A 27,993-nucleotide genomic window follows, 5' to 3' on the forward strand; every position below is an offset into this window, starting at 1 on the left:
CCCTGGGGTGGTAGCTGGTACGGATACACCTTTAACTGTGTGCCAGGCAGTTGACAGATACCAACTCATCTAGTCCTCACCTCATGGCAACCCTGTGGAGTGGATACTCCTGATATCCCATTTTGCAGATGGAAAACTGAGGCCCTGAGGGTTAGGCAGTCAGTCTAAGGTCACAGCTGGTGAACGACGGAGATGGCATTTGAACCAAGTGTTTCTGGCTCAGGATTTGCGCCCTTAACTGCCTGTGTATAGTAGCCCCTCAGAGGCCAGTTCACGGGTGGGAATGAGGCTGGAGGAGGCCGGTGGTTTGGTTGTGAAGGGAGGGGTCAGGCTTGGCGTTGGCTTTGCATCCAAGTAGCTCCTGCAAGTTAGTTACTTAGCTTGGCTTCTCAGGTGAGCAGAGAGTGCTTCCTGCTTTACCGGGTTAGCATGGAGACTGAGAAGTAACAGCTGGTGCTTGGTCCGCCCTCAGTGCATCAGCGTTGTTCTTGGTGGCAGAGAAGGGCCCACAGACTGGGGCTTCAACAACAGAAATTAATTTTCTCACAGTCCTGGAGGCTGGAAGTCTGAGGTCAAGGTGGTGGCAGGGCTGGTTCCTCCTGAGGCCTCTCTCCTTGGCTTGCAGACGGCCGCCTTCCTCCGGGTATTCACATGGTCGCCCTGCCCTCTGTGTGTGTCTGTGTCCTAATCTCCTGTATATAAATAAGAAACTCTATGTATAAGTTTAGGGCGCAACCTACTGACCTCATTTTAACTTGATTACCTCTTTAAAGACCCTGTTTCCAAATTCTGAAGTACTGGGGTTAGGGCTTCAGCATGTGAGTTTGGGGTGAGGGAGAGCACAGTTCAACCCCTAACTGGGAACAGAAGCTACAGTCCACTCAGGAGGTGGGGAACACAGATGCTTTTCAGGCCAGGCTTCTGGGAACCTCTGAACACCCCTTAGGGGCACCCCTACGTGTGTACACACATACACACACAGTGCTGGCACACCCGTAAAATTAGATCCAGTCATAAATGTAAGAACTGTTTCTTGAATGCTTTCTATCTGCTGGGCACAGTGGAGCTTGGCAGTTGTGAGCAAAATAGAGGTTTCTGAGTCCCATGGTCCTGAGTCTCTTCCTTTAACTGTCTTTTCTTTTTTAAATTTAATTTAATTTTTTTTTTTTTTTTGGCCCCATGGCACGCGGGATCTTAGTTCCCTGACCAGGGATTGAACCCATGCCCCCTGCAATGGAATCAAGGAGTCCTAACCACTGGACTGCCAGGGAATTCCCTTAACTGTCTCTTCCTTTTTTCTGTTTTGGATTTTCACCAGAGACCAGTCTGGGAAATGCATGTCATCCAAGAGGGGGAAGTTGTGCATTTGTGCACAGCCAAGAGGAGTCATCGGACTCCCTCCCCTGCTGTCATAACAACAGCTCACCCCGACCCAAGGCCTGAGCTTTAAGTCCATCTGCTGTGTCCCACCTGAGTTGGTTCGGCCCACAAGCTAAGCATGGGGTTTATGTTTTTAAATGGTCGAAAAAAATTAAAAGAAGAAGAATATTACGTGACACATGAGAATTGGATGAAACTGAAATTTCCATGTGCCGAAATGAAGCTCTATGGGGAGCTGGGCGCACGTGTTCATTTACGTCTCATCCAGGGCTGTGTTAGCGCTTGGACTGAAGGGGAGCAGCTGCAGAGACCAGACGGCCCAGAAAGGCCACTACGCCCAGGCATTTACCGCGGGGGCCCTTTACAGAAAAGCTTACCTCCCGCCCCAGGCTTTCTGATCCGCATAGCCACGCCGTGGGGTGGGGCAGGTGCAGACCCATTTTGCAGTCGTGAGGATTAAGGCTTAGAAGATGAATAGCGTACAGCTTGGTGCTGATGGAGGCAGGCTTTGAACAGGCTCGCTGACTCCAAAGCCCCTCTCCCATGTGCTGTCCACACGCTCTTTGGACGTGGCCCGGTTCACAGCAGCCCCAGACTAGTCCCCTCGGTTAAGGGCAAGCCAGTCCTTCCAGATGCTCAGGCCAAACGCCTGGTACCTCTGGACCCCTCCCTTGCTCTCATACCCACACCCAGTCCGTCAGCAAATCCTTTCCTCTCTACCTTCAGTCATATCCTGAGTTTGCTTCTTTCCATCCCGGCCTCTTGCTCAGGCTCAGACTGTCTCCGGGGGCCCACAGGGTAAAGCCCCAGTCCCGGCGGGGCCTGCAGAGCCCTGTGCCCTGGCCCATGGCCCCTCCGGCGTCCGTCCTTTTGCTCCCTACGCTGGCTCTCCGGCAGTCCTGCTGGCCTCCTCGCTAAGCCCGCTGGGCCCCTGCTCTTGCCGGCCCCTCTCTCTGGAACACTCTTCCTCCATCCACAGGGCTTGCCCTCCTCCCTCCCTCAAGGCTCACATCACCTCTGAGAGGCCATCCCTGACCGCTGGTTCTGCGGTCACAGCCCGCACCTTCCTGCTTAAGACCTTCTCCGTCGCTCTTCCCACCTACTATGATACAGTCTAGCATGTCCCTTGCTGAGTACAGACCTCTGCTCTGAGGTGTTTGTTTCTTCGTTCACTGCTGCGTCCTCAGTGCCCAGAGCAGAGCCTGGCAGACAGTAGGCACTCTACTTTGTGCAGTGGGGGAGTGAGTGGGTCCCTTTGTGGGGACAGGGCGGTGGGTAGCTGAGGGCTGAGCGGCTTCCCTTGGACAAGGCTTCCACACAGTGTCTCGAGGCTAGCCCGCCCTGGAATGTTGGATCCTTATCAGGAATAGAACCGAACCGGCTCCTGCCTGCACTCGTGGGCTAGCCCACGTCCCAGGAACCCCAGCCTCAGTGGTGGCGTCTGTGCGCACCCGGCCCTCTGAGCTCTGGAGGTGGGGAGGGTAAGTAGGGATTTAATAATGCCCTGCTGCCTGTGTCCTGGGACAGGTGAGGACAGGAAGACTGTCATGGGCAGCGGAGGCAGATGCAGGCCATGGGGAGGACAGCCCCGGTCCCTGGAGGACAAGGTGGAGGCCGAGGACGCCTCTGCTTTGTCCTCTGGTTGAGGCCTGGGTGGGAACATCCTTCCTGGCAGCCTTCTGTGTCAGTGGCTTGGGTGCAGGCAGAGCAGAACCGTCGGAGCTGGCCGCCGGCTTTGGGGAGGAGCCTGGGGTGTGAGGGACAGTCCGTGCCCCTAAGAAAGGCTGGGCCTTTGATGGCCAGGCTGGAGCCTCACGGCGGCCTCCCGTGCTGCTCCCACGCTTCTGGCCGTTTCCGTGCTTCTTGGTGTAGTTAACACCTGTCCCCTAATGGCCTTACTGAGCGGTGCTGCTTTGGAAGAAGGTGCCGGGGTCAGGGGCTGAGAGGAGAGGTCTGCTCCACCAGGACGGTCCCCTCCTGACAGCACGGAGAGGGAAACAGCGACCCTGGGGTTCGGTGGCGGGGCAGCGGCGGCCCACCCCGTCCCCGCCCCACTGCAGCACAGCCCGGGGGGCGGGGGATGCCCAGTGGCGGCAGGTCAGGAGCTCCAGGGCCGGGATCGCAGGGTGGCAGGCAGGCCCGTTCTCCCACAGCCCTTCTGGAAAGTCAGCCCGGTCGTGGTGGAATCACGCCACTGTGAGGGTCACCTGAACCTCGGGAGCCCTGGTGGCCGGGTTTTCACCTGCAGATCTGGGCTTGCCCCTAGCGCCTCCTCCTTCTCTGTTTTCCCGGAGGGGATCCCGGCCTCTCTTCTTACCTCTGAGGCCTCAGGAGGTCCCAAGGCCTGGGGTGAACAGTCCTGAAACGAAAGAAGCATATTTGCGTGAAATCTGTGTTTCGTTGGCCGTTGGGCAAGTTGAGTGGCAGCGTAAGAGTCCTGGAAACTTGGTCGCTGGTCACTGGCCCTGGGGCTTTCGAGCCAGCAGCGTGACAGTGGACAAGGGACTGACCTCTGGGGCCTTGGTTTCTTGTCTCTAACACGTGGGTAACTCGAGGGTTCTCGCAAGATCACGTAAATATCAAGATCAGCGAGGAGCCTGGCCGTCACCCGAGGGGCCAGTGAGGACGGCGGCGCCGGCCTTTCCCAGCTGGCACTTACCCACGGGCCTTGTCGCTTCTGCCCTCTGCGATCTGAGCCCAGGAGGACCCGGCCACCCCGATGTGAGCCTGGACCAGGGGCTGGGAGACCGGGGGAGGGAGTGATGCAGGGCAAGGGGAGGGCCTCCCTGTTCTCCGGTCCAAGAGGAAAACAGAGCTCCCAGGCCACGGAGAGCCGGAGGGCGCTCTCTCCCCGGAGAAAAGTGGGCAGTGGTGTCGGCCTGGCCGGGGAGGCGGGGGCAGGGAGGGTCCTGCTTCCTCCCCAGGTTGTGTTGGGGGCAGGATCGCACCCTGGCTGCTTCCCAAGCCGAGGACTCGTGTCAGGGGAGCCCGTGCATTTGGGGCTGGCTGTGTTAGAAAAACCCAGTCGCTTCCTCCCAGAACCCAGCTCTCCCTTCTCCAGGGAGTCCCCTTCACTCCTCACACAGGACACTTCACTTTTGGTCACCAAATGTGGGGTGTTTGCCCCACGCCAAGCACTTCTCTGCAATACCAGCTGAGTGTCCCACAGTGTAGCCCAATTCTGACGCCATCTACCTGGAGAGAGCGTCAAACCCTGCAGGTTAAGGGCTCGGACCCATGACACTGCCCCTGCACCTCAGATGCCAATCACTGTTAGGTGCCCAGGTTACCCACACGTCTGTCCGACTTAGCCGTAAATCAGGGTCCCATGACCTCTTCCCCCTTTGGATTCAAGTGATTTGCTAGAGCGGCTCAGAGAAGACAGGGAAACATGGATTTGGTCACCAGTTTATTAGAGGATGTGGTGAAGGATCGGAGGACAGCCGCAAGAGGAGATACACAGGAGAGGTCGGGGAGGCTCCCAGTGCAGGAGTTGCTGTCCCCGTGGGGCTGGGGTGTGTGGGTGTGTTCGCTCCGAACCCTGGTTACTGAGATTCTAATGGACACTTCTCATGTCGTCAGCACAAACCCCAGTTTCAGCCCTTCTCCCCGCTCAAGAGAATGGGGGCAGGGCTGGAAGTTCCAAGTCTCTAACCACGGCTTGGTCTTTCCTGTGGCCAGGAGCCATCCAGGAGCACACCTGGGGCCACCTCGCTGAGCGGAAGACACTCCTATGGCTAGGAAATGTCAAGGGTTTCAGGGGCCCCGTGCCAGGAACAGGGCGGGTGGGGGGAGACCAAGATATAGTTTCTATTATCTAACTCAGCACCTGGCCTGGGCGTGCCGAGGCCCTGCCTTGGGGAGGTTTGCCCCCAGCACTCTTCCTTCCCTCCCCAGCAGTGAGCGCTCAGGCCAGGTGAGGGGGGGTGGTTTGCAGAGCTGCAGCTCCCTGAGGCGGGCTGTATTACCAGGCCAGCTGGTGGCCAGCTCCCATTGTCCACGGAGTGAAGAGGCGGGAGTCCCAGGAACGAGACGGTGCACGGGCAGCCCCTGCATCTGTTATCTGTCCCTCCTGTGTGCACAGGGAGGGACCTGGCCTGAAGGTCCGGGCTGAGCTGGGGGGGAGGGGGAGGTGTTTTCTGCCTGGGGCTCTTTGAGGTCTTCTATCAGCACCTCTGGCCGGGGCCATGGAGGTCTGTGCCCAGACGGCCCCGTTGACCCTCTTTCCTGGAGATTCAGGGTGCAGTCCAGCAGCCGGGAGCCTGCCTGGGGACGCAGTGAAGCTGGGTGAAGTCCCACGTGGGTCCCAGAGAACACGGTCGTCCTACGCTGGGACAAGGAGGTAGGGAGACGGGTCTGTCTGGAGGGCTTGGCTCTCCCATCACCCCAGCCAGACCCTCACTCCACCCTGCATCAGATTCCAATCACAAGTAGTAGGTCCTGTAGCTGTGCCCGGTGGCCAGCTGCTGTCTTTGGTTTGTCTTTGGTTTATCTCGGTGATAAAGAGTTTTAAAGTAGGTAATCCCTTTGGAAGAGAGTGCGGGGAGGCTCGAGGCGCCCTTGCTCACTGCTCTTGCTCTGTGAACTCCAACTCGACAGAATTAGGCCCTCAGCCCAGGGGACTCCCTGGCCCAGCAAACAATTTGGCCCGTCATCCTCCCGCCCTTGCCTGAAACCTGTACCGCAGGGTGAAAGATTATTTCCAGTTGGTTGGCTTCCAGGGCTGTTACGCTTAGACAGCAAGTTGATTTCAGACCAGCCCACTGCACAGAAACCTACATGAGACCCTGACCCTGGGCCCTGCGGCCGAAGAGGTCCGGTCAGAGCCATGAGGGTGGTGCTCCAGCCATGCTCACCGTGGACGACGCTCTGGAGCAGGTCGGGGAGTTTGGCTGGTTCCAGAAGCAAGCCTTCCTGGCGCTATGCCTGCTCTCTGCCGCCTTCGCCCCCATCTACGTGGGCATCGTCTTCCTGGCCTTCACCCCGGACCACCGCTGCCGGAGCCCCGGGGTGCCCGAGCTGAGCCGTCGATGCGGCTGGAGCCTGGCCGAGGAGCTCAACTACACGGTGCCGGGCCCCGGGCCCGAGGGCCAGGCCTTCCCCCGCCAGTGCCGCCGCTATGAGGTGGACTGGAACCAGAGCACCCTCGGCTGCGTGGACCCGCTGGCCGGCCTGGCCGCCAACAGCAGCCTCCTGCCTCTGGGCCCCTGTCGGCACGGCTGGGTGTACGACACGCCCGGCTCCTCCGTCGTGACCGAGGTACGCGCAGGCCCTGCGCTGGGCCGAGCCTGTGGGTTTCAGGGCCAGGGAGGAAATAGATGACGAAGACTACAAGGTTCAGCTTCACGGCAGGAAAGAGGGAGCGGGGCTGTGTTCCCTGAACTGTAGCATCAGCAGGCTCCAGGCTGGGCACTCGGGATTCTTCCCTTGTTTAATCCTGCACAGACTCTGGGTGTTAAAGGAAGAAACTGAGGAGAGACCATCGAGAGCCAGGCCGAGCTGGGTTGTTTGAGCGCGGGTCTCTGGGGAGACCGGGGCTCCTCTTCTCTCTGCCCCGCTGGCTCCTCGGCAGGCCTGCGGAATTCACCTGGGGTCTAGCTTCCCCACTATTAGAATTGTGAAGCGCCCCCCCCCCCCCGCCCCCGCTGCATTCAAGAGCCATGGACACGTGACAGCTAGACACTGGCCTCCTAGCTGGGTGGAAGCTGCCCTGCAGTCAGACAGAATCCCAGCCTTGCCCCGGATTGGCTGAGCGAAACTGAGTAGGTTACTCAACCTCTCTGAGCCTTAGTTTCCTCATCAGTAAACCAGCGATGACAATGCCCTGCCCTCACAGGGGTCAGCATGAAGGTGTTGACCAGACAAGCCGAGCTGCGCTGGGTGTCCCACGGACGGCCCACGGGGGAGGGAGATGGCGGCAAAGGCTTTGCCTGCACAGTTTAATGAGTTATCTGAGCGTTTTCTTTGTGAATATTTTAGTAAAAAGGCACCAGGCTTTTTTTCCTTCACAGACCCTTTGGAAAGCGTTGTACCGTGACAAGCGTGGGCACTGGGAATCTAGAAACAGACCAGGACGGGGAAGTATTGTTCTCTGTGTCTGCAGTATACTCTGCTTGGAAAGGGTCAGATGCAAGAATTCATCCACTCAGTCCTCCATCTGTTCATTCAGTAAACGTATTCCGAGCTTTTCCTCTGTTCGGGCACTGGGTGTGATGCCAGGAGGGAGACAGAGAAGAAACCTATGAGGTTTAAGGAATTTGCAGTCTCCAGGGAGTGAGGGACAGATGGCAGTGGTGAGAATAAGACCGGCATCCCAGACCATGTGTGGGAGATGCGGAGGGGCCAGTGGGCTCTAAGGATGGGGATCTTAGCTACTGAGCTGATCATGGGGGTCTTCCAGGAGGAGGTGGCATTTTTTAAAAAATTGAAGTATAGTTAATGTACAATGTTGTGTTAGTTTCAGGTGTACAGCAAAGTGATTCAGGTATACATACCTACATATCTATTTTTTTTCAGATTCTTTTTCCTTTAAGGTTATTACAAAATATTGAGTATAGTTCCCTGTGCTAGACAGTAGGTCCTTAGGAGGTAGCATTTGAATGGAGCCTCGGGTGGTATTTTGAGCAGCAAGGAGGGGGAACAGAGTGGGCGGGGAAGCGTGAGCCAAAGCTCAGGGGAGAGGGAGCCGGTGCTACATTCGGACAGCAACGAGCTGTTAAATTGATTGGAATCCAGGGTCCAGTAGAGGAGTCCCAGGGGAGAATGGTGGTACCAGCTCACCTTCAGGCCAGAGCACTGAGTCCTTACGCAGGTCACCAGATGAAATACAGGACGCCCGTTAAATTTGAATTTCAGGTCAACAGCGAACACTTTTTCAGGATAATTAAGTCCCAGGTATTGCACAACATTTGCTACAATTGTTGTGCAATACCTGGGAATACAACCGAGGCTGGGAATGCAAATACTGCAGGGGGCATCCTTATACTAAAACAAGAGTTGTTTATCTGAAATTCCAATTCAACAGGGCACCATGTATTTTTCTTTTTTTCTCTAAATCTGGCCACCCTGCCTTTGTGCCAAACAAGGGAGCTTGCTGGTCAGGCAGAGGACAAAGACCGTCCTCGCTGGACCTTGGGGATGGTCCAGGCGCTGGTGGGCGTGGGGCTGGGGGCTTCGTCAGGCGGGGAGAGCCTGAGGAGGCTGAGACATGAGTCCCGGTGGGACTGTCAACCAACATGGTTGTCACAGGAATGAAAAGAAGAACCGATTTAAGAGACACAGGCCCGGCAGGGGCTGGGGGCCAATTTGCCAGAGGGCTCTGGCTGGGAAGGAAGGGGAACCGAGCTCCTGAAAACTGAGGCTAGAACACAGGGCAGCGGCAGTCTGTGCAGGTGTGGGAGCCTGGCCAGGTGGTGGCCTGAGCGGGGCCGTGGACTTGGAGAGGAGGGGACACAGAAACGATTGGCCAACCGTGGGCTTCCAGTTGCCCTACGATCCAGCGTTGGGGAGGCCTGGGAGGGCGAGCTGAGGGGCTGTAGGGTAGAGCTCATCTGGGGACCTGCGGAGTGTGAGGGCCGGTGGGACCCGGCTGGAGGCGATGAAAGGCCATGAGAGCGCGGGCCTTGAGGTCAGCAGCGGGAGCACAATTTCTCCTGGAAGGAGTGGGCTTCCCTCTAACTCTCCCTTCCCACTGCCTCAAAACCCCTTTTGCCCCCCTTCTCATCCAAAGCTGAAGCTTAATTTGGGGAGAATTCACCTTTGTTGTTCATTTCTGCAGAAATAATCTTTAACTTGGCCTTGCCTTGGACATTGGAACCGGCTTAAGGGAGGACGATGAGGCGACCTGTTTGAATACCCGGCTCCGCTACCCCCCTCGTCCTGGGGACGGAGGTCAGGGTCCATCTGGGGCAGGAATGTGCTGTTTCCAACCTCGCCTGATCCCAGGGATCACCTGGATTCTGACCCATATCTGCTGAGACAGAGTCCACGGGAACCTGTATTCTAACGAGGACGCTGGGCGATTCTGTGCTCGGGCGAGCTTGGTGGATACCATGCTCTCTATAGGTTGTATTCCCACCACACTTCCTGGTCCCAGTGAAATTCCAGCAGGGACAGTGACCCGGCCTAGGACACCCCATCCTGCACTCCCCCTGTGCAGCCCCAGGCTTTCCCCAGGGGCCAGGCTTGTCTTCCTGGTGGCACAGAAGTGTCTGGGGGCAGTGGCAGGGTTTGGGAGCACAGGGCCAGGCAGGCTCACGAGCCTTGCAGATGCCTCCAGACCGAGACCCTCAGCGCAGCTGGGGGCAGAGTCCTCAGGGAAGGCGGAGTTAGCAGGGAAGGCCGGGTGCCCCTTCCTTGAGCTCCGTGAACACTCTGGCTTCTGCACGCCCCCGGGGAAGGATGATACCCAGGGCATTTCAGGAGGGGTGGCAGGGACATCTTACAAAGATGCTGACTGCAAAGAGTAGAACAAACCCAGGGCAAAAAAACCGGTGGCCTGCGGCTTTGGTGAAATCTAGAATGCACAGAAAGTTGTCTTGGGCGGAGTGGGCGGAGGCTGCAAAGAGGCAGCTGCAGGTGCAGGCCTGGGACAGCTAGATAACACCCAGGAGTGGCCTCCCCCGCATTCTGCTGACAGGGACCAGGCGGCAGGAAAGCCAAAGATCTGCAGGAGGAGCTTCCTGGCGAGGGCGTTTTCAGCTGAATTTTAAAGGGAATAAACACCTGGACCGGCAGAGAACGGGAGCTACTGGTATCTCATCCTGTCTCTCAGATCTGAGCTACTCTTGCGAGCAGACAGCAGGCTCTGGGCATGAGACAGATGGTAGCGCGAGCTCAGTATTAGTTTTTGAAAGTCCAGTGGTAGCAAGGAGTTTTACCTGTGTTTTTTTAACAGTGCTCATGACGGAGCCCCGGGACCAGGAAAAGGGCATGGCTCGTGTAGGCAACTTCAGATCTTTAAAGGTGGTGGGTACAAAGCCTCCACTGAGAAAGTTAAATGGTTTACTATCTACCAAACCATGTGCACATGATCTGTCCCTGCAGTGCCTGCACTAGCTCTGTGACGGCGACAGGACGGGCACCACACACCTATCAGACTGGGAAACTGGGAGACTAAGGCCCAAAGTTGCTAAGTGATCTCCCTGCATCACACCCCACAGTGTCGCCTGGTGGGGCGGAACCATGACTCCAAAGTGTCCCTGGACACCACCCAGCTGGTGCTGTGCCAGGAATGGGGAGGCGAGGGCCCCGGCTGCTACCCCGCAGCCCCTCTCGCGTCCCTGGGGCGCCGTCCTGCTTTCTGCACCGCTGAGCTCTAAGCGGTGATGCTCCCGCATTCGGGCCTCCCAGCTTGCCCAGGCGTGTGGGCATCACCACGCGTGTGCCAGGCATGGAGGGAACCCCGCACACACCAGTGTCCTTCCCCAAGGAACCCGCTCCTGCCTCTGCCTAGGTCTTTCCCCCTCAATCCCTCCCTCTGAGTCTCCTGCCACCCCTGGGTCCCCCTCACCCCACTCCCTGCACACTGTGCAGCACACAGGCTGCTCCCTAGAAGCTCCCACCGCCGGGCCTGTGTGTCTTTGCTCAGCGATTCTCGTGTTGACACTCACAGCTCCATCAGTCATGACCAATTTACATAATTATGGGTAGAATTTACATAATTAAACATATAATTAATATGTACTTAATTAAGGGCCTTGACCAACTCTGGAAAACATTTATTTTACCACATTTATGTCTTTGGATAATTACTTTGCTGTATTTCCTTTAGAAACCTTCCCTTTTGGCCATGCTGTCTTTTGATAGCTGTCAGCGGCACTTGACAACAGCCTCTTTAGTGTATATTGAGGGTAAAGCCACGATAAGTATATTAGGCATATAATGACATTGACTGAGATTCACCAGAAACCTTGAATTTGTCTTATGAAAATGTGGTAAAGAGAAAAAGGTGTGAAGCACCTGGGGGATCCCACATTTTGTGTTGTACGTTTACATTGTCCGGAGGGAGGATGGAAGGTGTAGTTTGACTTACAAACGGTCTTGTGTTTTCGGCCCCTCCGACCGCGGTGTGACCCGCAGTTTAACCTGGTGTGCGATGACTCTTGGAAGGTGGACCTCTTTCAGTCCTGTGTGAATGTGGGCTTCTTCCTGGGCTCTCTGGGCGCCGGCTACATTGCAGACAGGTACGTAAAGGCCGATCCGACTAAACAGCACCAACACCATGGAGAGAATGGACTTTAGGGGCCAATGGCGGGATAACGTGGCCAGTGGGAATCTTTGCAGAAGTTGAGGGAGACAAGACATGACAGCGAGTGCTTTGGACTTTGTGGGGCAGCAGGACGGAGGCAGGTGGGGATTTAGGATGGGTTTCAGAGGTTGAAACTGCACGCAGAGTGTATAGCTGGGGTGTGGGGCTGAGAGGAAGGGGGACAAAGCCACTGTTTATGCTTCTAGCAGATGGGTGGAGGCGGGCAGGGCCATTTTTTGAGATGGGACAGAACAGGTTAGGGACAGCCTCGGTTGCTGCTTTTTGGGGTGAAGCGGGTGGGAGCAAGCAAGAGTTCTGTCTTGGGGCTTCCCTGGTGGCGCAGTGGTTGAGAGTCCGCCTGCCAATGCAGGGGACACGGGTTCATGCCCCGGTCTGGGAAGATCCCACATGCCGCGGAGCGGCTGGGCCCGTGAACCATGGCCGCTGGGCCTGCGCGTCCGGAGCCTGTGCTCCGCAACGGGAGAGGCCACGACAGTGAGAGGCCCGCGTACCACAAAAAAAAAAAGAGCTCTGTCTTGGAAGTGGTAAGATTGGAGATGTGTTCAGGGTAGCCTGTGAGACAGAGAAGAGCTGCCAAGTAGGCAGCTGGATTATGAGGTTTGGGCTAGAGTTAAATACTTGGGATTTGTCACCGGCAATTGGTATTTAAAGCTATAAACGATGTCTGAGATAAGCGAGGAGAGGGCATATGGAGAGAAGAGCCACATGTAGGAGTTGGTGGGCAATGGCAGTGTCAGTGGAAGGTTGAAGGTAAGTGAGAGATGAGAGAGTGGATTTTTGTGTGTGGACGACTCTTCCCCACACACCCCCCCACCCCGTATTTCCTTAAAGCACCCCGTGTTTCCTTAATTTCATCTTTACATGTGGGAAGAAGTTGGAGTGAATTTTTCAGTCACAATAGATTAGAATATTTTTAGCATTTATATTTATTTTCAGGAGTAGATAATTTTCATGTATGAGTTTAAAAAATATATATTTGTTTTGTTTCTTAAATTCCACATATGGGTGAGATCACATGGTATATGTCTTTCTCTGTCTGACTACTTAACATAATACCCTCTACGTCCATCTATGTTGTCACAAATTTATTCTTTTCTATGGTTGAGTAATATTGCATTATTTTATATATATATATATATATATATATATATATATATATACATATACACACACACACACACCAAATCTTTATTCATTCATCCATTGATGGACATTTAGGTTGCTTCCATATATTGGCTATTGTAAATAATGCTGCCATAAACATAGAGGTGCAGATATCTTTTTGAATTAGTGTTTTTATTTTCTTTGGAAAAATACCCAGATGTGGAACTGTTGGATTGTATGGTAGTTCCATTTTAAATTTTTGGAAGAAACTCCACACTGTTTTCCATAGTGGCTGCATCAATTTACATTCCCACCAACAGTGTACTAAGGTTCCCTTTTCTCCACATCCTTGTCAACACTTGTTATTTATTGTCTTTTTGATAATAGCCATTCTGATAGGTGTGAGGTGATATCTTGTAGTTTTGATTTGCATTTCCCTGATGATTAGTGATGTTGAGCATCTCTTCATGTGTTTGTTGGCCATCTGTATGTCTTCATTGGAACAATGTCTATTCAGATCCTCTGACCATTTTAAAATCTGGTTGTTTGTTTTTTTGATATTGAGTTGTATGAGCTCTTTATATATTTTGGATATTAACCACTTATCAGATATATTATTTGCAAATATCTTCTTCCATTCTGTAGACAGCCTTTTCATATTGTTGATAGTTTCTTTTGCTGTGCAAAAGCTTTTTAGTTTGATGGAGTACCATTTGTTTGTTTTTGCTTTTGTTTTCCTTGCCTGAGGAGACATATCCAAAAAATATTGCTAAGACTGATGTCAAAGAGCCTACTGCCTATGTTTGCTTCCAGGAGTTTTGTAGTTTCAGGTCTTACATTTAAGTCATTAATTCATTTTGAGTTTATTTTTGTATATAGTGTGAGAAAGTAGTCTAGTTTGATTCTTTTGCATGTAGCTCTCCAGTTTTCCCACCATCAGTTATTGAGGAGGCTGTCTTTTTCTTATTGTATATTCTTGTCCCCTTTTTCATAGATTAATTGACATATAAGTGTGGGCTTTTTTCTGGGCTCTCTATTCTGTTCCACTGATCTATGTGCCTGTTTTTGTGCCAGTACCATAGTGTTTTGATTACAGTGGCTTTGTAGTATATTTTGAAATCAGGGAGCCTGATACCTCCAGCTTTGTTCTTCTTTCTCAAGATGGTTTTGGCTATTTGGAGTCTTTTGTGTTTCCATACAAATTTTAGAATTATTTGTTCTACTTACATGAAAAATGTCATTGGTATTCTATGGTATTGTATTGTATTGAATTCAATACATTGTATTGAATCTGTAGATTGCCTTGAATGAAGTATAGTCATTTTAACAATATTAATTCTTCCAATCCATGAGCATAGTATATCTTTCCATTTTTTTGTATTGTCTTCAATGTTTTCATCAATGTCTTATAGTTTTCTGAGTACACATCTTTTACTTCCTTGGTTAGATTTATTCCTAGGTATTTTTTTTTTTGATGCAATTATAAATGGGATTGTTTCCTTAATTTCTCTTTCTGATAGTTTGTCATTACTGTATAAAAATGCAACAGATTTCTGTAAATTAATTTTGTAGCCTGTAACTGCTGAATTCATTGATTAGTTCTAATAGTTTTTTTGGTGGCATCTTTAGTATTTTCTACATATAGTATGTCTTCTGCAGTGACTGTTTTACTTCTTCTGTTGGATTCCTTTCTTCTTTCTTTTCTTTCTTTCTTTCTTTGTTCTTTCTTTCTTTCTTTCTTTCTTTCTTTCTTTCTTTCTTTCTTTCTTTCTTTCTTTCTTTCTTTCTCTTTTCTTTCTTTCTCTTTTCTTTCTTTCTTTTTTTGTCTGATTGCTGTGGCTAGGACTTCCAATATCATGTTGAGTAAAAATGGTGAGAGTAGATATCCTTGTCTCGTTCCTGATCTTAGAGGAATTTCTTTCAGCTTTTCACCACTGAGTATGATGTTGGCTGTGTGTTTGTCATATATGGCCTTTATTATGTTGAGGTATGTTCCCTCTATGCTTACTTTCTGGAGAGTTCTCCATTATAAATGGAGGTTGAATTTTGTCAAAAGCCTTTTCTGTAACTATTGAGATGATCGTATGGTTTTTATTCTTCAATTTGTTAACGTGGTGTATCACATTGATTGATTTGCAGATATAGAACCATCCTTGTATCCCTGAGATAAATCCTGCTTGATCATGGTGTATGATTTTTTTTAATGTATTGTTGTATTTGGTTTAGTAATATTTTTTTGAAAACTTTTGCATCTATGTTCATCAGTGATATCGGCCTGTCATTTTCTCTTTTTGTGGTGTCTTTGACTGATTTCAGTATCAGGGTGATGCTGGCCTCTTAGAATGAGCTTGGAAGCATTCCTTTCTCTTCAATTTTCTGGAATAGTTTGAACAGGATAGGTGTTAACTCTTCTTTAAACGTTTGGTAGAATTCACCTGTGAAGCTGTCTGGTCCTGGGTTTTTGTTTGTTGGGAAATTTTTTTAAAAATTACTGAGTCCATTTCATTACTGGTAATTGGTCTGTTCATATTTTCTATTTCTTCCTGATTCAGCCTTGAGAGATTGTATATTTCTAGAAGTTTATCCATTTCTTCCAGGTTGTTCATATTTTTGGTGTATAATGATTCATAGTAATCTCTTATGATCCTTTGTATTTCTGTGGTGTCAGTTGTAACTTCTTTTTCATTTCTGATTTTATTCATTTGAGCCCTCTGTCTCTTTTTCTTGATGAGTCTGGCTAAAGATTTATCAATTTTGTTTATCTTTTCAAAGAACCTGCTCTTAGTTTCATTGACTTTTTCTATTGTTTTCTTAGTCTCTATTACACTTATTTCTGCTCTGATCTTTATAATTTCTTTCCTTCTACTAACTTGGGTTTTATCTGTTCTTCTTTTTCTAGTTCCTTTAGGTGTAAGGTTAGGTTGTTTATTTGAGATTTTTCTTGTTTCCTGAGGTAGGCTTGTATCACTATAAACTTCCCTCTTAAAACTGTTTTTGCTGCATCCCATAGGTTTTAGATCATTGCATAGATGACTCTTTAAAACAAGATGGCTGTGAAGGAAATGTGGAAGTGGAGAGGTGAAGGGTCCAGGAAGATGAGAACAATATCATGGAGAGAGCAAGGAACCAAAGGGGCTCAGTCAAGGGCTGGACCCAAGTGCAGTGGGTGAGGCTGCCTTTGGGAGGAGACACAGGAGAAAATGGATGCTGGTACTATTATGTCTGAACATTCTTGGGTAAGAAGATGTGGGCTTCAGACAAGAAGTGTCTCTATATAGAAGTTTGAGGCAAGAAGACATGGAGTAGATAAATGAAGTAGACATGCTGGAAGCCAGGAAGGAGGATGACAGGGAAAGGCAGAGGGCTTGCTGGGCCTGGTGGGGAGAGATCCTGGGTGTGGGCAAGTTCAATGTAACCACGTAAGAGGTTGGTCCCTTCCTTCCTTGCCTTACTGCCAGAGAATGTGGGATAAGATTTAAAAGATCGAATCAATAAAGCACAATTATGGGATGAAGTTTTAGCAAATAATTTGCCCATTTTATTCATGAAAAAGGAAGGGAAAAATGCTTTTCAATAGTTATCCTATTAGGGGCTTTCCTGGTGGTGCAGTGATTAAGAATCCACCTGCCAATACAGGGGACATGGGTTTGAGCCCTGGTCTGGGAAGATCCCACATGCCGCGGAGCAACTAAGCCTGTGCGCCACAACTACTGAGCCTGCGCTCTAGAGCCCGTGCTCCACAACAAGAGAAGCCACCGCAATGTGAGGCCCACACACTGCAACAAAGAGTAGCCCTCGCTCACAGCACCTAGAGAAAGCCCACACGCAGGAACAAAGACCCAACGCAGCCAAAAATAAATAAAATAAAATAAATAAATTTATTAAAAAATATTTATACTATTAGAACTGAAGGTTTTCCCAGAAAAACTAGTATGACCATCGATAAGACTAACTATGTGGGGGAAAAGCCTGGCTTCTGGTGCACCCTGTTAATAACAATACAGTCTGTTAAATACAAAGGTAACGAGAGGAGATGAGCCTGAGAAGCAGGAGAGTCAGTGAGGGAGGCCACTCATCCTTGACTGAGATGCCATGTTGCTGAGAGCGCTCAGGATTCCTCTTCAGTGTGGCTTAATGAACCCCGCAAGAGCCGCTGGTCGCTGTTCACTGAGGATGGACAAGGTCAGGCTTTGAGGAGGGGCAGTGATCAACGGACTGCATGGTCCCTCAGAAAAACTGTCTTGTCTCCCACGAGAGACACTTGCTGTCCCATCGTCCCTGTGAATACTCAATACTCACCTCACCTCGCTGTCTCCTTGCCTCTGAAGGTTTGGCCGTAAAGTATGCCTCTTGGCCACCACCCTCATCAGCGCCATCTTGGGCGTCCTGACGGCGGTTGCTCCAGACTACACGTCCCTGCTGCTCTTCCGCCTGGGGCAGGGGCTGGTCAGCAAGGGCAGCTGGACGGCTGGTTACACCTTGAGTAAGCACCTGCTGGCCTGAGGTTTCCACACACTGTAAGGAGCCACGGAAGTCAGGTGGGGGGGTAGAATGGGATGAAGCCGAATGTGGAGGTGGGTTTTTTTGGGGAAGAGGATGTTTGCAGGGTCTAGAGAAAGGGTGGTCATTCCAGCTGTAGCTGTTGTCTGCGTGACTAGGGCTGGGCATGCTGTCAGGATGGCCTCCTTCTCTCTCTCTCTTGCACGCTCTCTTTCTTTCTGTTTGAGAGACACTTATATAACCACTTTCATAAATCAGTGTTTCCCATCAACTAATCCATTTGGGAAAAGAAGATCACATGTGATGTGGTTACAACGATGGGGGTGTGCAGGAAGGGGAGGCAGGTGGGAGAGTATTTTAACATTTTAAATAGGAAAGAACCAGCATCTTTCAAAGTAAATACAACAAACTCAACTGGTTTGAAGGACACTAAACAGTTAGGAGAGAAGACATAGAGGAAATAAAAGAAGAGATAAACATAATGATTTGTAAAAATGAAGTGCAAAGCAATGTAATTCTATATACTATTTTTTTTTTCAAATTTTCTCTGAAGGGTAAGAATAGAAAATGAAAAATACTTCCTTAGAAGAAGGTAGTATAAGAACCATCTGTGCTTCCCTCGGCCGGTTTTGGGGCACGTCAGACAGCAGTGAGGATAACCCACATTTCTGCCATGTCTTGCCATCTCTGAAGACGAAGTCCTATGGCTTGGCATCCTGAGAAATAGTTCACTAGAGCCAAGAAAAATCATATTCCTCCCTTGAGAAACCATGAACATGCCGGTTAAGTGTAGTGAGTTCAGCACATATTTAGTGAGAGCCCAGCCACCTATAGGCTGAACGTGCACTACTTGGCCCGTGGTGAAGAGGATTAATTTTGAGGTCAAAGCTACACCCAACACGGACCGGCTGTGTGGTCTTACAGACAAGTTCCATAACCTCTCCGTGCCTCAGGCTCCTCCGCATGGGAATGACAAGGCTGTGAGGTAGATGAGGTGCCCCAGGCTGTGAGGTAGACGAGGTGCCCCAGGTGTAGCTTAGAGGGAAGCCCACCCCAGACTCCTCCCTGCAGCGCGCGCACCTGCTGCCACTTGGCAGGCAGGGGGCGAGATGGGGTGCCAAGAGGGATAAGGCCCCCGTCCTCCCTCAAGGAGCTCAAAGGCTAGAGAGAAAGGGAGACCCACCGGGAACCCCATTTACCCGCGGTGGAGCGAGAGCTACCCCTGGCCTCGTTCTTCCCGCAGCTGTCCCCGCTTGCTGTGGGCCACACCCCCCCTGGTCCCGTGCGCGTGGCTCCTGCGCAGTCCCCTGTATTGACTCCTCTTCTGCTCCCCGACCCCTCAATGTGGCAGGACCCGGGAGACTGTGCTCCCCCATCCCCCAGTCTGTCCCACCTGTGCCCCCCTCCCCAGCCCTGCTGTCCCCTTTACTTTCAAAATCCCTCCGGAAGCCCATCATCTCACTCCTCTGCTGTCTCCACGGCTCCCAGACACCAGCGTCACCTCACCTCCACGGTGGTCTCCCTGTGGCACCTACAGGCAGCAGCACAGTGAGCCTTTAATAGATGTGGGATCGCGTCACCCCTGTGCCGTGGCGGCTCTGCGTTTCCCGCAGTGGAAGCCAATGTTCTCGGCAAGCCTATGAGGCCCCCCAGGAGGGCGCATTGCCCCACTGACGGGGTCCTCGTCCACAGGGCCACCGCGCTGCTGTTTCCTCTGCCTGGAACTCGCTTCGCCCTTCTGTGTTCGGCTAAACTCCCTCAACTCTTGCAAGTCTTGGCTCAAATGTCATGCACGAGCTCCACCCCACTGCTCTCTGAAAATCTGCACCCCCTCCACCCTGGACTCTCCTGAATCCCCTCGGGCCATCTACCTTCTCTCTCCGCACAGCGCGCAGCGCGTTATGCCCCGGCTGTGACTTCTCGCTTGTGTGTGTCGTCCGCTATCTCTCACGAGAATGCGGGCTTAGGAGGGCAGGACTCTGCCGACTGAGCTCACGATACATCCAAACACCCACAACACGCCCAGGTCCCTGGCGGGCACTCAAAGACCGTCGTGAAATTAACGAGCGCTCCCGGAGGTCGTGGAAAATAGTCCAGCTCGGCCTGGAGCCGATGGGAGGAAGGCTCCGGGGAAGAGAGCCCGGCAGACTGAATCCTGCCGCGTGAAAAGGAGAACTCCAGACGGCAGATGGGGGGTTTGCAGAAGGGGCGGCTGCAGGAGAGCCGGGACAAAAGGACCTCGTGGGGAGGAGACGGAAGGGCGTTTGGGGAAGGACCCCCGGAGGCGCACGGAGGAGGCGGGGGCGCGCCGCCCTGGCTTCTCTCTTCGGTGGAGCCCAGCAGTGACGCTTCTCCTGTTTCAGTCACAGAATTCGTGGGCTTGGGCTACAGAAGAACGGTGGCGATCCTCTACCAGGTGGCGTTCACGGTGGGGCTCGTGCTGCTCTCCGGGCTGGCCTACGCTGTCCCTCACTGGCGCTGGCTCCAGCTGGCCGTGTCTCTGCCCACCTTCCTCCTCCCGCTGTGCTACTGGTACTGTGTCCTCGCGGGGACCCCGTCTTCCCGGCGGCCAGGGCGGCCCTACCCGCAGGCCTGGGGCTTACAGCCATCTGTGCCGTTTGGGGAGCTCTGTCACATTCCCCCGGGGGCGCTGCCCTCAGATAGAGCTTCTTTCAACTCGCGTCCCCAAGATAGAGGCTGGGATGCTACGAGTCAGACAGAAGGGCGCCGAGTCACAAAGGAGGCATCTGCTGTCTGTTGAGTGAAGGAAGGGATGAAATGACCTTTGGGGAGTGTGCACATTAAACCGTTAGGAACAAAACCCGTTCAAGTGAGCTGTTAATCTTATTAGCTGTCAGCCCTTGGCAGGGTGAAGCGAGGGGCAACTAGACAGCTGAGTTTTTATTGTGGGGGAGGGAAGCGGGGGTCGGTGGGGGGGGGTTCGTGGTAGCAGAGAGGTTTGTGGAGAGAACGATCGCGTCCATGCAGCTTTTGTCACCGTTTTGCTGAGGGCAGATCTTTTCCGTGGGAGGCATCGAGTCCACCCAGTTTCTCAAAACTGCGGCTCTAAGTACACTCCCGTCCAGGAAGAGCCTGCTCCCTCCTTGTCAGTGTGAAACAAGGGGCCCTCCAGTGACGGGACCCCCTGGCTGAGTCCCGATGGCCGGGCTGGGTGAGACTATACCTGTGTGTTTTCAGATGACCAGAGATTCCCAATCTTTGACTTTATAACATCCCTGTCCCATTTGAAATAAACACCATGGTGTACTTGATGCTAAAAAAAAGTGACTATAGTTTATTTTGTTTTGGAAATATTTTGAGACATGTTCCACAGCCCCTGTCTTACGAGGAGGCAGCGGCTGTATCGCAAGGGGTAGGGCATGTGGAGCATGTATCATGTGTGAGAGATTTCCTGGGGTGGGGAGAAGGGCTGCTGGCTTCCAGGAGAGCATGGGACCCCCGCCCCGCCGGATGAAGGCTACATAGGAAGCGATGGTTCTCTTCTGGTCCGTCAATCCTAGCAGGTGGCACTAAGAGCACGAGTGACTCACAGAGCTCCTGTGTGGGCTCTGGGCCAGCACACAGTGGCCCCAGATGCTCGTCCACCAGACGCTTGAGGAATCACAGTCCCAGCGTGAGCCCCTGATCGGGGCTTAACATCAGATGAGCTCCGCAGAAAACGAGACGTCGTGATGATGTGTGTCCACAGGTTTGTGCCCGAGTCTCCCCGATGGCTGTTGTCGCAAAAGAGAAACACTCAAGCAGTAAAGATAATGGACCACATAGCCCAGAAGAATGGGAAATTGCCTCCTGCCGACCTCAAGGTGACAGCCCAGCAGAGGGTTTCTCCCGTCACTGAACCTTGGGTTGCATTTATCACTTAGAGCATGCCTGTGGGGCTGCCTTGGGAGGCAAGAGGGCACTGGTGACATTTGGGGTGATGGGTGTGGCGGGCAGCCATGCGAGGACCGACCTCGGGGCGGGGGCCGGGAAAGGGGGCCCTGATGGCGTTTCCTGCTCACGGCAGCTTGGGTGCAGCTGACGCCCTGACTCCTTCCTAGATGCTGTCTCTCAAAGAGGATGTCACTGAAAAGCTGAGCCCCTCGTTTGTAGACCTGTTCCGCACGCCGCACCTGAGGAAGCACACCTTCATCCTGATGTACCTGTGGTAAGGGCCCTTTCCGACGCCTGTCCCCAGATGGAACTGGTGGGCTTACCTGCATACCCGGGTACAAGTTAAAGACAGTGGAACAACTCAGGTGGAAAAAGAGAAGCATGAAAAGGAATTTCCAGATGGTTTTCCAGTGGTCAGAGAGCCCTTAAAAAGACACCTGATTTCTCCCTTGAGGATTGCATAGTAGAGGAAGGGCCTCATTTTAGTAAGAAGAAATTCTTACGTGGGAGAGGTCAACAGTAAGCTGGACGGAGGGTTCTCAAGGTTGCCTCAAATCCCACACGTCTCGTCTTTGGGGAGTAGCCGAGTCTTGACATAGCGTCAGAAGGTGGATGAGATGTCAGTGGCTCTTGGTGCTTTCACGGAGGAAGAGCCCTTCCTCGCATCTAAGACCTTTATAGACCCCGATGAGAGTATCAGTGCTTTTTTTCACCCCCCAATTAGGAAACTCACATCCACATCCAGATTCACCCATGTACCCCCGGCACACCCCCGGGGCTGCATCCACCTCCCAGGTAGCTACCTGGAGACGGGGTCTCCGCGCTCTTCCCTCAAGGGGCGCCGGGTCAGCTCCCGACATCAGGGCTTTCTCCTCAGCACGAGGGAGGTTGTTCAGTTACTCCCCGAATGCCGGGGCTGAGTAGCTGCACCCTGGGCTTCCCTTCCACTGGAGTCGCTCTGCTGCCCTGCCCTTGTGTGCCCTCCCATGAAATCAGGGTTCCAACTAAGAGGGCAGCCCCTGGCACCCTCAGTAATTATTTGCTGAAGGTGGAATGAATGACCACTGTTCCATAGAGTCCATCCCAGGTTCCTTCGATGCCAGGCTAACCTGACCCTGTCCCGGCAGCCCCGGTCACCGTGTCTCCAGGCAGGCCCAGGAGTCCTGTGCCCGCTATGTGATGGGCCTCTGCAAACACCCCGGGTGCCTGGTGCATTTCTCATGATGCTCAGTATTCGACTCAGCAATGTCTCTTCGGTGTGGAGGCCCGGGACGCTGCAGATAGGAAGGCTTGCTCCCCTCCTATATTACTCCACGGCCCACTCCCATCCCCTAAGCACTCCTGTCAAGGTGGCGGTTTTGTCCCCTCTGCTGTCTTACGCCCCTCCACGCAATCCTTGGGCAGATTCTGCTCTGTCTTGAAAATATACTGAGACTCTGCCATTCCCCGTCACCTGCTCTCTCAGGTCCCCCTGGGAGTGTCGTGATCTCTCGTCCGTGTTGTTGCGGTAGCCTCCTCGCTGGTGGTCTGCCCCCACTCCTGTCCCCCCAGGAACTGCCTGTCCCCCCAGGAACTGCCCACAAAGCAGGCAAAGGTCACGGCCCGGGTCACCCCCTCGTCCACATCCTCACCGGCTTCCTAGTCCACTGAGAAGAAAACCAGATTCCTTCCTACAAGGCCTCACGCGCCCTGGTCCCTGGACCCCTTCTCCTGCTGTCCCCTCCCCTCCCCCCCGCCCCCCCTCCACTCCATTCATCACAGCATCTCGGGAGGGGTGCCCATCACTTCCTGGCTGTGTGACTGTCAGGCAGCTTCGTGATCTCTGTGACTCAGTTTCCTCATCAGCCAGTGGATGTAATGATAGGACCTACTCACAGGCCTGTTGGAAGAATTAATGAGATAATATGTATAAAGGGCTTATGCCTGACAACTACAAATTGCTGTTTGTTTTAATGTGTGCATGCAATTCGCGGGTCCTGCCAAAAGATGGCAGCCCTGCACATTTGTTAACTGTTGCTAGTTTTTTGTTTGTTTTTTGGGGGTCTTTTTGGACAGAAAATTCAGGGTTCTCCATTCCTTTCTCTTGGATCAGTCTCTTTGTGGGTTAAAGGTGACCGTTCCCATTTAACTGGCTAAGCTAACCAGCATGGAGGACCCTACCGGGCTCATCTTAACTCACTGAGTTGCTGCCAGGGCCTTCCTTCTTGTATTCTTTTATTTTTTTAATTTACATTTAAAAAATATTTATTTATTTGGCTGCGTCGGGTCTTAGTTGTGGCACACAGGATCTTTGTTACAGCATGCAGGATAAGTGGGCTCAGTAGCTGTGGCGCGTGGGCTTAGTTGCCCTGCAGCATGTGGGATCTCAGTTCCCTGATCAGGGATCGAACCTGCGTCCTCTGCACTGGAAGCCGGATTCTTAACCACTGGACCACCAGGGAAGTCCTCTTGTATTCTTGACCCTTTGGTTCAACCAAGAATAATTTAGGACTAGAAACAAAAGCACCCCATGCTTCTCTGGGTGCAGCTTTATAAAACCAGGGGGTATAGTAATGAGAAACATACGCTGTGATCTCAGTTTTGGAGCTGATGGGCAATTGGCATTTCTATAAGAAAATAATTTCTTATCCACCTAAATCTCTTCTCACAGTGTAAATACAGTCGACCCCCCATATCTGCAGGTTCTGCATCTGGGCATTCAACCAACTGCAGATCGAAAATATCCGAAAAAAATTCCAGAAAGTCCCCAAAAGCAAAACTTGAATTTGCTGCATGCTAGCAACTATTTACATAGCATTTACATTATATTAGGTATAATAAGTTATTAGAGATGATTTCAAGTATACGGGAGGATGTGCATAAGCTCTATGCAAATACTACGCCAACTTATACAAGGGTCTCGAGCATCCTTGGATTTTGGTATCCCGGGGGCTCCTGGAACCAATCCCCAAAGGATAGTGAGGAACAGCTGTACCAGTAGAATCATTCAACGTTCCAAAATTATGTAGTTTGACCAAAAGTGACACATGGGACTCTCTGAATTCCCCCCTGAGTGGGAGTGGCTGTGCTGGTCCCCATCGGTCTGTGTGCCATTTTCTATGAGACTGCTGTTCTTTCCTCCAATATGGATGAAGGGGTCGTGCAGCGGGAAATGAGGTAAAAAGAGTAAGGGAATAGTGCCTGTTAAAGATGGTGTGATGTGTGGAGGGAGGACCACTGTGGAGCTGGAAAGACTTGGCCGACTTCTCCACCCTGGTGTGCTCTGGCTCCTTGCCCTTGGAGAGACAACAATGACAGCAGTAAAATCTCATCTTCACTGAGTGCCCACTCTGTGCCCGGAACTATACTGAGCACGTCTTGTCCATTACCTCAATGAATTCTCAAGACAACCCAAATTCACAGCTGAAGGAATTGAGGCACAGAGAGGTTAGTTAACTTACTTAAGACCACACAGCTCATACAGCAGTCTGATTCCTGAAACTGCTCACTCACCACTGCCTTCTCCTGCCCTTCCCCTTGGAGGCCGTTGGAGCATCTGATGAGGTAGGGCATATGCAGTGCTCAGGGCAGGGCCAGCACCCAGGTGCGCGGTAAACAGTAGCTACCATTGTTTGCCATTTCTCGAAAACGGGAACCTATCCTGCAAGTCACACCCTCCCATAAATTGTGAAAGGAGGGTCTCATCGAGGGCCCCTCAAGGGCCCCTTTCTTGATTTTGATCCCCTCTTCTCATATCGCTCTAGAACATTCTACACCCAGCTCACGGTGTCCTTTATCCTCCCAGCCAGAATCCTAAATCTCCCCTCCTCCGGGGAGCTTGCCTTTGACCCGGCCTCTCCTCCCTGCTCAGGCTCACCAGCTCCGTGCTCTACCAGGGCCTCATCATGCACATGGGCGTCACCGGCGGGAACCTCTATCTGGATTTCTTCTACTCGGCTCTGGTCGAATTCCCGGCGGCCTTCATCATCCTCGTCACCATCGAGCGCTTCGGCTGCCTCTACCCGCTGGCTGGGTCCAATCTGGTGGTGGGGGCAGCCTGCTTCCTCATGATCTTTATCTCACACGGTGAGTGGTCCACTTTCATCATCTTCCGGGTCATTGAATTGTGGGAATGGTGTGTTAACTCTTTCATAAGCCTCTGGAACAGACACAAAGACAAGGCATTACCCGAGTCTAGAATCATTTTTTAAAACATTTACGTTGAGGTATAACATACGTACAATGAGCCCATTATAAGTGTTCAAGCCAGTGAATTTTTACATAAGTGTATGTCTGGGCACCACGACCTACAAAAAGATAAAGAACATTGCCAACATCTCGGAAGGTTTCCTCACCCTCCTTGACCGTCAGTATTCACCACCCCTGCGTGGGTCACCACTACCCTGGTCTCTGCCACTGCAGATTAATGTTGACTGTTCTTGAACTTCATACAAACGGAACCATACCACGCGTGCTCTGTGTGGCCTCACTTCATTTGCTCATCCTTACGTCCACGAGGTTCGTCCACGTTGTCACGAGAGTGAAGTTTGAACTTCTTCCTTACCGTGAGGCATCCCAGTGTATGAATACCCCACTATATATCCACGCCACTGTTGATTGACAGTTGTGTGGCCTCCAGTGTCTGCCTATTGGGATTAAGGCTGCAGTGAACATTCGGGCACATCTTTTCGTGGACAGTCATTTCCCTTGCTACGAGGGGGATGTATGTTAGTTTTAGCAGATACAGCCAGACAGCTTTCCATGCGGTTGGACCAATTCACGCTCCCACCGCGATGCGTGAGCATTCCCATGGTTGCACGTCCTCACCAATGCTTGGTATTGCTGGCCTTTCTAACACCAGCCATTTTGGTACCTGTGTGCTTTACTCCATAATTCTTAGCAATCCAAGATAAGCCAAAGGAGATTCATTTGGGTGGTTTTAATTTAAGTACATAAATTGCCTTTCTCATCTGTTACTTTTGGAAATGTTAAAAAAATACGAAGGCAGATTTGCTATTTTCTCAGTTTTTATTGCTTGTGCTCTGAGCTCATTGGTTTGAGTCGTTTGGGCAGGCTTTTGGATAGGATATTACGGGAAACGTCCTGTAAAATCTGTATTCTCAAGAACCAGGTTCTATAGATCAGGCTGGAAATTTAAAGAGATGGGAAAAGGTAACTCAAGTTTTTTTCTCCCTCCTTTTGTGGAGAGAGAACAAAGAAGGCAGGAAAAGAGGCAGAGTGCACCTGAAATCGATCTTACCCATTCTCTCCCCATCTCCCTTTTTCTGGAATCCTGGTAAAATGGAATGAATGGGCAGCTTTTTATTTTTATTTTTTAGTCACAGCATGGAGTGCTGAGAGGGAGCCTGAGGTCGAGACTGTTTATCACCTCAGGGATAAACCTTAGGTGATTCCTAAGCTGAGAGGGGACTCAGGCATCACCCCCTCTGTCCTGCGCCCCCTGCAGGACCCTCCTCCCAGTGCCCGCCCTCTCCGCTTGCCCCCATTTAGTCCCCATCACATTAGATGATAAACCTTCACTGCCACCCACCCCCCCGCAGCAAGGAAATATTTCAGTCACTTCTATGCACTCGATGTAGCAGCACCTCGGCCCTAGGATCTCAGATGTGAGCAAAGCAGAGAAAGTTTCTGTTTTGTGGAGCTTATGTTCTAGATGAAAAAGAGAAGGAGGGAGAGGGACAGGGCGATAATTCTTTGTCTGGTGGTCACAGGTGGCCTTAGGAAACCTGAATGAAGTGGGGACGAGCCACGTAAGCATCCGGGGAAGGAGCTTTGCAGGCAGGGGAGCAGCAAGAGCGAGGACCCCGTGGGTGGGGAGAGCTGGCACTGGAGGAGGAGCGGCGGGACCCTTGTGACTGGGGCTGGGCAGGCGGGGGCGAGGACAGCCAGAGTGAGGTCAGGGGTTAGCAGGAGATGCCAGCGTGGATTTTATCCTGATCATGGAAGGAAACCACCTGGCTCTGCACGGGGCGGCCACGCGGCAGGACTGTGGCTCTAACTGGGCCCTCTGGCTGCTGAGGAGAGGGGCCCGGGCCCTGACAGAGGCAGGGCAGTTCTCTGAGGGCAGGGATGCTGTGCATGTCCAGTGGAGCATCTTGCCAAATCGATCAAAGGCCACAGGATTTGTGACAAGGGCCCCCCTCTAGATATCTGAGTGAATTCCTTTATCTTCTATCTTTTGGGAGCTGGGAGGTGTGGTCCCTCACTAAAGGCTTGACTTGGGTTCTCCAGCAGGCGGAGGGCAGCTGAGACCTGGAGAGACTATGACGGCCCTGGGCTGTCTGGGTCTTAGGGCCACCGGGTCCGCTCTCCCGGGAGCCTCATGCTGGCGGAGTGAAGGAAGCATGCCTTCCATGGGTAGCCGGCTCGTGGGGACAAGGGCCAAGATGACACGCCGTCTGTGACCCCAGAGGCTTTGTTGGTGAGCTGGCCTGTCTCAGGAGCCACTGGTGGTTTAGGGCTCGGGTAAACACCTACCAACCAAGTGAAGTGGATAATGGTGCCCCAGGAAGGAGAGGGCTTCCTGTACTTCCAGCTAATCAAGAACCGAGAGCAGTCTCCTGGGAGGAGGCGAGGGTTCGCTTTCCTCATGTTCTCAGACTGTTCTGAAAGGTGTTTGGGTTAAAAATGTGTTGGGAAATGAACACTCGACTGAGGATGAGAAATCTGGTCTACCAGCCCCAGGACTTCTGCCCGAGAGAACCATGCTGTTGAGGACCTATTATATTTCAGGCACCGTGCCAGCAACCACAGTATCCACGATAATTAAAAAGCCAACACTGATGGAGTGGTCACGGTGCACATCTGACACGTATTATCTCTAAATCTCACAACAACCTATAAGC

General features: G+C 52.0%; 1 protein-coding gene across 1 annotated transcript in view; it reads left to right on the forward strand.

Annotated features, from left to right (window-relative positions):
* Nucleotides 1-6,228: 6,228 nt before the first annotated feature.
* LOC307195401 (solute carrier family 22 member 1) overlaps nucleotides 6,229-27,993 on the forward strand; it is a gene marked incomplete at its 5' end in the record, with an annotated part of 33,055 nt that continues 11,290 nt past the window's right edge. The window contains 7 exons of the mRNA XM_079939480.1: nucleotides 6,229-6,639; nucleotides 11,461-11,564; nucleotides 17,083-17,237; nucleotides 19,618-19,786; nucleotides 20,964-21,078; nucleotides 21,316-21,422; nucleotides 24,999-25,213. Coding sequence (XP_079795606.1) covers nucleotides 6,229-6,639; nucleotides 11,461-11,564; nucleotides 17,083-17,237; nucleotides 19,618-19,786; nucleotides 20,964-21,078; nucleotides 21,316-21,422; nucleotides 24,999-25,213 — 1,276 coding nt within the window. The remainder of the gene's footprint in view (nucleotides 6,640-11,460; nucleotides 11,565-17,082; nucleotides 17,238-19,617; nucleotides 19,787-20,963; nucleotides 21,079-21,315; nucleotides 21,423-24,998; nucleotides 25,214-27,993) is intronic.

The sequence above is a fragment of the Stenella coeruleoalba genome, assembly GCF_951394435.1.
Source record: "Stenella coeruleoalba genome assembly, chromosome: 12".
Lineage (NCBI taxonomy): Eukaryota > Metazoa > Chordata > Mammalia > Artiodactyla > Delphinidae > Stenella > Stenella coeruleoalba.